Source organism: Penaeus japonicus, unplaced genomic scaffold, assembly GCF_977035675.1.
Source record: "Penaeus japonicus unplaced genomic scaffold, GWHDUDI00000001_assembly GWHDUDI00000010, whole genome shotgun sequence".
Taxonomy (NCBI): Eukaryota; Metazoa; Arthropoda; class Malacostraca; order Decapoda; family Penaeidae; genus Penaeus; species Penaeus japonicus.
The window spans coordinates 30065916-30075915 of record NW_028234412.1 but is presented as its reverse complement, the minus strand read 5'-3'; the positions used below and the strand labels follow the sequence as shown (position 1 = coordinate 30075915).

Genomic DNA, 10000 nt, shown 5'->3' with positions numbered 1-10000 from the left:
ATATGTGTATACATAATAGTTTTACTATAAACTGCATTATAATTAGGACTTCACATCGAACGTGTAATGGAATGAGAACCAATAATTAAAGCGAAGACTGTACCTAAACATTCATTCATTTAACTGACTGGTATAGCTTTAGTTGACTTACATTGACTTATAACTTTTGTGTGTTGAATTTTCTTTTTCTTTGGTAGCTGGATTTTTTTTCAGTGTAATTTCACCTTTATCTGACAATTAACTTGAATCCCTTTGCTCAGAATTGTCATAATTGGTGCCATTTTCATGATGTTACTCAACATCACCATCACCACTCATGTGATAATCGACATACACATCACTATTGCATTTAGCATCACTAAATTAGCATATATCACATGTTACAACCAATGAAAAAAGCTTCCGTGCCCCTAGGAAGCCACACCTTATTATGCGACCACAGCCGTTATCAGTGTAAATGATTCTGTAAGGGATTCTTATCAGTTAACGACCTTGGAACCCATCTGTATGAGAATCTTCAACAGGCTTTCGAAATGGTCACTAATTTGTTCCTTTGTGTTTGAGCTTATGATGATATCATTAGAGTTGCGTGCTTCATATCGTGGTATGCTTGGAGGTGGGCGGTGGAGATTGGTAAGGCGCGGAAACCATAAGCATGTCAGTGGATTAAAATTGTTTTGAAACATTGACATATATGCATAAACACGCAGGCAGACAAAAACACACCCACGGACGCAAATATGCACGCATGCGCGCGCGCACGCACACACACAAAAAACACACACACACACACGTGTTTGTGTGTGTGTGTGTGTGTGTACACAGACAGACATATACATATATATATATACGCATATATATGTGTACATATATATATATATATATATATATATATATATATATATATATACTGTATATATATATATATATGTGTGTGTGTGTGTGTGTGTGTGTGTGTGTGTGTGTGTGTGTGAGTGTGTGTGTGCGTATATATATATATATATATATGCGTATATATATATATATTATATATATATATATATATATATATATATGCATATATATGTATATATATATACATATATATATATAGATATATATATATATATATATATATATATATGCATGTATGTATGTATGTATATATGTATGTATGTGTACACACACAAACACACACACAAACGGATGGATATTCCTATACAGAGATTACTAGGTGAATTTGTCAAGACACACGCCCAAGCCCAGCCGCAGCGGCATGCATATAGACTGCACAATATATTCATAGGTCACTGTATACACACTTATCTGACGCCTCTCTGTCTGTTCTCTAGATATTGACACATTCGGTAACGCACCAGTATATTATTATCCTGCCCTCGTCACAGCTGAGTGCGTTTGGTAGCCAAGTGTGCTCCCACTTTGGGGCCAAAGCCAACTGGGGCATTTTTGGGGGACATTATGCGGGTTTCTGTCGTGTTTTGTTTTCTATTTTATTGAGGATGTTGTTGCTATTATTAATTCCTTTGTTAGGGAGAGGGAGAGGGAGAGGGAGAGGGAGAGGGAGAGGGAGAGGGAGAGGGAGAAGGAGAGGAGAGGGAGAGAGAGAGGGAGGGAGAGGGAGAGGGAGAGGGAGAGAGGAGAGGGAGAGGGAGAGGGAGAGGGAGAGGGAGAGAGAGAGGGAGAGGGAGAGGAGAGGGAGAGAGGAGAGGGAGAGAGAGAGAGAGAGAGAGAGAGAGAGAGAGAGAGAGAGAGAGAGAGAGAGAGAGAGAGAGAGAGAGAGAGAGAGAGAGAGAGAGAGAGAGAGAGAGAGAGAGAGAGAGAGAGAGAGAGAGAGAGAGTGCGTGAGTGACAGAGTGCAGTGTCTTATATCATTCGTTTATTTGTTTCACAGTTGAAGAGCATATGCACGCGCGTACATACACACAAGTGCAAGCACACATGCACTCGCACTCGCACTCTCTCTCTCTCTCTCTCTCTCTCTCTCTCTCAAAATTGAAATAGAGATGTTTGGATAATAAATGCATTACCACAATAATAAAACTGGAAGTGCTCATTATTGCATTCGCGTTAGTATTTTTTAATGCTTGTATATTTGAATACGGTTAAGAATATAGCGTTTGGTCTTTACAGAAGGAGGAATCTCTCAAACTTTTTTTAAATAACTGCCTGTTGGTTATTTTTAACGGTTTCCAGGTTTAAAGGCTCAAGTAGAAAACAAATCGAGAATTTTGTCAAAGGTCAGACCCAAGTTGAGCAAGGAAAACAAACAGAAGATAGGCAGTAGAAGACAATGTGAAAATGAAGAGTTGCGTCATGTTAACATTATCTTTCGTAATATTAATGTTTTCACACTTGTGCATAGCGGCCATGTTAGCATACGAGCCATTTCACAACGGCTTTTGCTAACTTACGGTTATGCTACAGTGTAAAATCCATAGCACGTAGCAACTTCAAACCACTATGGAGTTTAGTAAATGAAAATAAATACCATAACGTTATTATTTTTTCCAGGCCCTCGTGTAAACTGTTCTTTCGATCGGATCCGCTAAAGATCGTCCGCGCAGCTGGGTGCTACATGTATGATGAGAAAGGATGCAGGTATTTGGATTGCATCAACAACGTCTGTCATGGTGAGTGTTGGCAAATGTGGTGAGGTCATGTTTTTTTTTTTATGTGTGAAAATGATGCAATAGTTTTTTTTTTTTTTATTGTTGTTCAATATATGACCGGTTAGTGTTAAGTAGTATCCCCTTCGGTGTTATTTGTACGAGGGATCCCTTTGGATATTGTGTCGAATTTCTGTTGGCTTTCTTGTTAGGATTATTGATATTATCAGTGTCTATGATATCGATACAAAATAAATGACAGAAGTTCACAATTATTATATTCATTATTAGCAGCAATACTAACAAAATTAATGTAATTAATGATCAAATCGGCAGCGACAAACCTTGATAAAGAAAGCTGAAAACTCAACAATTGTCCTTGGTAGATAAATAAGTTTAAGCTTTCCTTTCCCTTTCACACATTCGAAGGTTAAATATTTGGATTGGTTTGTTTTTTTTGTTTTTTTTTTCACTAATGGCTCTTTCTTTTTTCTTCAGTTGGCCATTGTCACCCACACGTTGTATCTGCAGCTGTTGAGCAGATGAGTGTCCTTAATACAAATAGCCGATTCCTTCATGATAATTTGGTTCTCTATGCGGAAAGGTTTGTGTTGTTTACTTTGATTGCTTAGGCTGAAACCGTTTATTTAAAGTTTATGAATAATAATGTAAAAAAAAATATATAACTATTGGTAGTCTAAAGTGTTATTTTGACTGATTTTTTCGTGTTGTGATATGCTATAAGATTTTTAAAAAATAATAATAATAATAGTAATAATAATAATAATAATAATGGTAATAATAATAATAACAATAATGATAATAATCAGGGCAGCCAGTTTTGCGGCATCTCAGATTATTATTTTTTTAGTAACCTTTACTGTATATTTTCAAATGATATAAAATCTAAACATTCCATTATTGCATGGTTTTCCGCACCCTTCTTATAAGGTTTCACAATTTATTTCTTCCCAACAGACTGACATCCTATTTCCCAGAAAAGCTGAATGTTTGTTTCTTCGTCAACTCTGGAAGTGAGGCCAATGACCTTGCCATTCGACTGGCTAGGACACACACGGGAAAAAAGGACGTTATAACCTTGGATCAGTAAGATATTCCACGTACCTGATGCAAAGCGTAAATGCTATGAAAAGAGAACATTCATTAGTACAAATTCAGTGTTTTATGTATGTAAATTTGAGACATTATTGTTTTTGTTTTTTTTTTCAGTGCATATCATGGCCATGTCACGTCCCTTATTGATATTTCTCCATATAAATTCAACCATCCTGGAGGAGAAGGACAACGTGACTGGGTCCATGTTGTGAGTATTTCCATTACTTAGCAAACAAAATGTAATATTTTTGGAAGAACATAGTATATATCCTTAGTTCTGTGTTCAAGTGACCTTTCAATTTTCATGAGACATTACTTGAAACATTAACATAAATATAAACAACACAATACTATTTAATATTCATGTTTTCACAGGCTCCAGTTCCAGACGTCTATCGAGGAAAATACACAGACAAAGAATTCACGGTGGAAGAATGTACTAAAAAGTATGCAGATGAAGTGAAGCAGCTGTGTGACAAGGCAACTAAACTCCATGGTGGAGTAAGCATCTTTTTTGCAGAATCTATGCAGAGTTGTGGTGGACAGATTGTTTACCCACCTGGTTACTTACGCCAAGTTTATAGGTAAAATGCAGTGAACTGTACCTTTGTTCTGTATTTTCTTAGCTACCTTTCGACTAGATATCACATTTACGTTTTCTTTTTTTTTAACACGAAAATATTTTAGCCAAGACTGATGGATAATATTGTAATTTCAGCATTTCTTAAGTAAAGCTATTCCATTCATTTATTCCAGTCATGTAAGAGCAGCAGGAGGTGTATGTTTAGCAGACGAGGTGCAGGTCGGTTTCGGGAGAGTTGGCTCTCACATGTGGGCCTTCCAGACACAGGGAGATGACATAGTGCCAGATATTGTGACCCTTGGAAAGCCTATGGGAAATGGCCACCCTGTGTCTGCAGTTGTGACAACAAGGTAATGCTTTAACTTTAGACTGAACTATACTGAAGACTTCCTATGAACATTATTGTCGGCTTCTTTTCTGTATATTTATTTTTTATCAGGATTAAAAAACCAAGTTGTTTTATCTCATTATCACTTCCGGCTACAATATCATCTGGAAGACTCTTTGCTAACTTTTTTAGGCTACAATAGCTTTTCTTTGTGATTATTTTCACTACTCCTTTCTGTCTGTCTCTGTGTCTCTCTGTCCTCTGTCTCTCTCTCTCTAGCCTTTTCCGAGACTTTATTTTCAGTATACCAGGATTAGTCTACATATTTATAGGCTGATGATAAATAACACAAACCAATATTTTGCAGAGAAATAGCTGAAAGCTTTGGAGCTACAGGAATGGAATACTTCAACACATTTGGTGGGAATCCTGTATCGGCCGCTATTTCAAATGCTGTCTTAGATATCATTGAGAATGAAAATTTATTGGATCATGCTACAAAAGTTGGAAATTACCTTGTGCAAGAGTTTAATCGGCTGAAAGGAAAACATGCCATTATTGGTAAGATTTTTTTGAGTTTCTTCCAATTTCCAATGAAAAAAAATAAAAACTAATAAAATGACATATTCCGTCAAACCATGTTTTTCTTATTTTCAGGTGATGTACGAGGCCAAGGAATGTTCTTGGGTGTGGATTTGGTGAAGAACAGAGAAACAAGGGAACCTGCCACTGCAGAGGCTGCTTTCATCAACAAAAGGTTAAATATTGATTCTAAACTCAAATCATTATACACTGATAAACTTACATTCCCTTGCTCTTCAACTAAGCTGTGTTGATATACCTTCTATACCTTATGTAAATTTCATGGAAAATAAGCACTCATGTAATGAAATAATTCAATAGCTAATTATTACAGATGGATAATTACCCTTCTCTAAGGACTCGAACCTCTATCACTGTGTAATAAAGTAATGAAACTCCCTTGCAGATTAAAGGAGCAGTATGTACTGCTGAGCAATGATGGCCCTTACAGAAATGTTCTCAAGTTCAAAAGCCCTTTGGTCTTTGGTATGGAAGATGCCAGAGAATTGGTTGAAAAATTGGATGCTGTCATGACAGAAATGGAAGCAGCAGAGGTAAAATTACTAAAGACTATCCCCTTCAAAATACAGAGGTATTACTTAATGGGGATCATCCTGTTTTTTATCATCATTACTATAGAGATAGACTTTAAGTTCATGCTCTTATCTCTCACATGCATCGCACTGCACCTCTGGTGTCAAATATCAAACCACCAAAAGTTGATATAAAAAAGGTATAATTTAAAATTTGTGTTTTAGTCATTTTCAGTCACACCTACAGGTCAGTTCCAACTGCAGTTTGAAATAGAGAAGACATGTCACCTTGCTCTTAGATCCACTATTTTCACCTTAGTTTTTATTTGGTACTTTTTTAATTTTGTAAAAGGCATTTTATTTCTATGTTAGCCTTGGTGATACCAAAAATGTAGCTAAGAAAAGGTGCCCTGTAGGAATTCCACGTTGTTCTTCTGATTAAAGACCAAAATCATCAAAATCAGATGAAATCATGACCAGTAGTTGTGTACTAACTCAAAATTCTAGTTCTGAGAAAATTGAAGTTAAATTTTCTTTTAACGTTCATTTTCATTTTCATATTTCTGGAGGTTAGGGACAAATCGAACATTTAAACTGTTACAGAGCGAGCAATGAGCTTTTGGTGAGCCACATGTTGGCTGCCAGTTGTGGAGTGATACCATGTGGCGAATTTTACCTTTTTTTTTTCGCTTTCTTATGCTATTTGCAGTTGTTAAGAATTCATGAAACATTATATAATCTGGTGGTTATCCAATATTTCCTTTTTTTTAAGTCATAAGAGGTAATTTATTATCACCATTATTACTACTATTAATATTATTATAAATGTTTTGTCTTCGAAATACAATCCTAATTAAATAAGTTTGTAAACTATATATCATTTCTGCCGGAAAACATAAATCTGATGCTATTAGGAACACTGAATTGCCAGTTATACTGAAGCATTGTTTATAATGAGACTACATAGGAAAAATTATTCATATTTAGCACACTAAGTCATAGATTGGGGAAAATGCAAAAATCTGCCATTTTCATGGGGTGACAATAGGGTGAAAAACCCAAATTCAAGTTAAATACTAGTATCTAGTGGACCTTTTGAAGGTGATGTAAAAATGCAAATTATTTGGGACAAAAAAAAATCAGGATGATCCCTGAAGTTACTGGTAAATTTTGATACAAGTCATCTAATGCATTTTAATAACATTTTACTGTAGGATTTCTACTTAAATTAATTTACTTTTTTTCAGAACATAGTGACAAACGGCATGGAGAAGTTAATCGTGAATGGAAACCATGACCCTAAGGAGCAGCAATTGACTAATGGTCATGCAAAAAATATTGATGCCCTGGGCGAAATCCCAGTTACAGGTTTGTTTGAATTTTTAAACCTTTAAAATTTAAGTCATATTTGGTTGGCTATTTACACAAAAATTTACAATTTCCAAAATCATTGACAACGTTTCGGTATTATATTACTTATTCTATTTAATTAGACAAGATGTAAATAGTGATTATATATTAACCCAATTCCGACGGGCCCCGCCAGAAGTGGCAACCCCTTACGCCGGGCCTATGCAATATTGTATCGGGAACATCACACTGGTGTGTCGCCCCGTCATCAGGCATTTAGCCATGTCACACGGGTGTGACACACCGCCATTGGGTTAACACACCATTTTCATTTTCTTTGTTTGCTTTCAGTGTGACCTGCCAATCTATGGATGCAGCAAACTAATCCAACATAGTAAATATTCCTTCGTCAGCAATGTTCGTTATGTACTCGCAAAATGATATTCAGATTTTTATTTCTATACAGTTTGGCAAAACCAGCCAACTTGAAAATCAAGAAAAGCTAATATGTTGAGTTGCAATAAATTTTCCAACATTCCAGAGGCTTTATGGATTTGGTTATATATTTTTTAATAATTATGTATTCACAAAATGCTGCATCGTGTTCTGTAAATTATCTTCATATGGAATTTGCAACAGCATATTAGAATATACTGAAGTGAATTGTTTATAGCTAGTAATCAATCAAATGGAATGAGAAAATTTCATGTTGCCTATTTCCTCAAAAAAGTATAAATAAGGATGTTTATATCAATACATATATTTTGTATATAGCATTTATAAACCCAAAAACAGAGTTGCAACCCTTTGTGTAAGTTTCATCACTACTTGAATAAAATGCACAATTATCCTTGACTTTTATTTGGGAACTCCACTTTGTTTCACCCTAAACTTTGGTTTACCAATAGGGGCGAGTACAAATCGATAGAATTGGTTCCTATTTGCCAGACTGATATCTGGCTCCAAGAAATGGCATTACTGATAAGTATCAAACAGGAAAAAGTCGTAGAAGCTATAGCAATTTCTCAGAAATAGTTTCAATAGAAAGATCTTCACACTATTCCTGTTGGGTGTGTATGTGCATATATATATATATTTCTTCCTTCGGAACTAAAATATTGAAGGGCAATTAAAAAAAAGGTTACCTCTCAACATTTATTTACTTATGCCTTAACAGCATATTTCCTCTGGGGGAAGTTCCATCTGCGCTTGGACTCCTTTGGGCTAATAATAGACCTCTCGGCCTTGGTCAGGGCACGGCGGATAGCACGGGTCTTCTTTGGGCGCAAATCAAGAGGCTTGAACTTCTTTCCCTGGAAAGTAAATTAAAAAACATTGAAATGCTACTGTTAGACAAAATACTGGCTAAAGAAATGGCATACGCCATCTCTTTAGCTTATAGATATATGGTAAATCATAGCTACTTAGATGGGGTTAAAACAGAACAGACTATACAAGTTAAGCTTGCATAACCCCATAATACAAAAGTATAGAACTCAAAGTCAATATTGGCCAAAAGGCACTTCTAGTTTTCAGTTGAAGATTCTGTACATGCGGGGAAAAACCATCACAAGGCTAGTATAACAAGAAATTTCCCCCTGGAAGGTGGAACAAGCAAAGTATTTGATGTAAATTTCATTAAAATAATTTGGAATTTCAAAAATCGTAAATGAATGAAAAGGAGAAATAGGGGATGAGTTAATATAACAACCATTTGTTTTCTGGCATTAATTTTCTGACAAGCCCACCTTTAATTAATAATATTAACAATAACATCAATGACAAAAATAAAAAGATGAAGTGTGAAATTTTCTTTCTTATATTTGTATACAAATTTTTCTTGAATTTGTATAAAAAGCTACAAACCCTCTTTGTCAACCCTTTGAATAGTGTGGGTTGCTGCACTGGCTTGCAGTATTGCCAACAGAAGCAGATTTAGGCCTATTTCCTATCTTGAGTGGGTTAACTATACAATTGTTTATTCATAATCAACAAAAAAAACTCACCTGATAGAACTTCCTAAGATTCTCCTTTGTCTTCTGACCAATGATGGTGTGCACACGATGAATGGACTTCCTGACAACACGGCTGTAAAGGAAAGATAATGATTGCATTTTCACACGCATGCACATGTAAAGTGTAGAGGTATATATCCTTTGACAATGTAGTTGACTATAAAAAAAAAAAAAGGATTCCAGGCATACATAAAAATGGTATCATCAATAACTATATAGCACTTAGTATTAATCAAAGACCTTTCAAGTCCCCAACTTTCCTTCCCCTAAAGACCATGACAAATATAATTCAGACTTTCCAATCAATTTTTTCTGATGTTCTAACATGCTCTTATATTCAAAAGCATACCAATAGCTTTAGCCTATAGAAATAAGGTGCATTGTATTATCACTGAAAGGTAACCAACACTATGATAAGCACTGTGGTCAGACATTCAACTGAATTTTGAAATTGAAGCTTGAAGATGCTGGCTACCAACTGTATGGGCTGCATCAAGCACTGTAGGGACAATTTTGAGCAACAAATGAGACTTGTCCCAGTTACTTTTTCAAATCTAATCCGAGTAGCTCAATTTTGTCTAACATCCATAATTTAGAAATTTAACAAATTTTACATATTTCTTAAAATAACATTTCACACAAGCTTGACAATCAAACTATGATAGCTTCTTATATTGACAAATAACATTACCAAACATGGTTGATCTTACTCTTGGTATTTGATAACTGTATACATGAACACCTTCGTACATTTTTTTAAACCAAGAGTTGGTATGTATATAGCTTTGCTTTTGCAAAAATCACGATTTTTTTTTAACTTGTTAAATTAATCATATACACACTGCTAACCTTGATATCAATTACTGAACTTATGCATATGGTATATT

The 10000-nt window shown here is 35.2% G+C and overlaps 2 protein-coding genes across 2 annotated transcripts in view; one reads left to right on the top strand and one right to left on the bottom strand.

Moving 5' to 3' along the window:
• Window positions 1–7947, top strand: part of LOC122250058 (5-phosphohydroxy-L-lysine phospho-lyase) — a 10676-nt gene extending 2729 nt beyond the window's left edge. Inside the window, exons 2-12 of the mRNA XM_086541195.1 lie at window positions 2512–2630; window positions 3105–3210; window positions 3585–3713; window positions 3837–3930; window positions 4098–4306; window positions 4479–4655; window positions 5001–5194; window positions 5291–5390; window positions 5622–5769; window positions 6996–7116; window positions 7450–7947. Coding sequence (XP_086397321.1) covers window positions 2512–2630; window positions 3105–3210; window positions 3585–3713; window positions 3837–3930; window positions 4098–4306; window positions 4479–4655; window positions 5001–5194; window positions 5291–5390; window positions 5622–5769; window positions 6996–7116; window positions 7450–7454 — 1402 coding nt within the window. The 3' untranslated portion in view covers window positions 7455–7947. The remainder of the gene's footprint in view (window positions 1–2511; window positions 2631–3104; window positions 3211–3584; window positions 3714–3836; window positions 3931–4097; window positions 4307–4478; window positions 4656–5000; window positions 5195–5290; window positions 5391–5621; window positions 5770–6995; window positions 7117–7449) is intronic.
• A 292-nt stretch (window positions 7948–8239) lies between these two features.
• RpL35 (Ribosomal protein L35) overlaps window positions 8240–10000 on the bottom strand; it is a 4397-nt gene continuing 2636 nt past the window's right edge. Inside the window, exons 3-4 of the mRNA XM_043011332.2 lie at window positions 9105–9186; window positions 8240–8411 (exon numbers count right to left, since the gene is read on the bottom strand). Coding sequence (XP_042867266.1) covers window positions 8262–8411; window positions 9105–9186 — 232 coding nt within the window. The 3' untranslated portion in view covers window positions 8240–8261. The remainder of the gene's footprint in view (window positions 8412–9104; window positions 9187–10000) is intronic.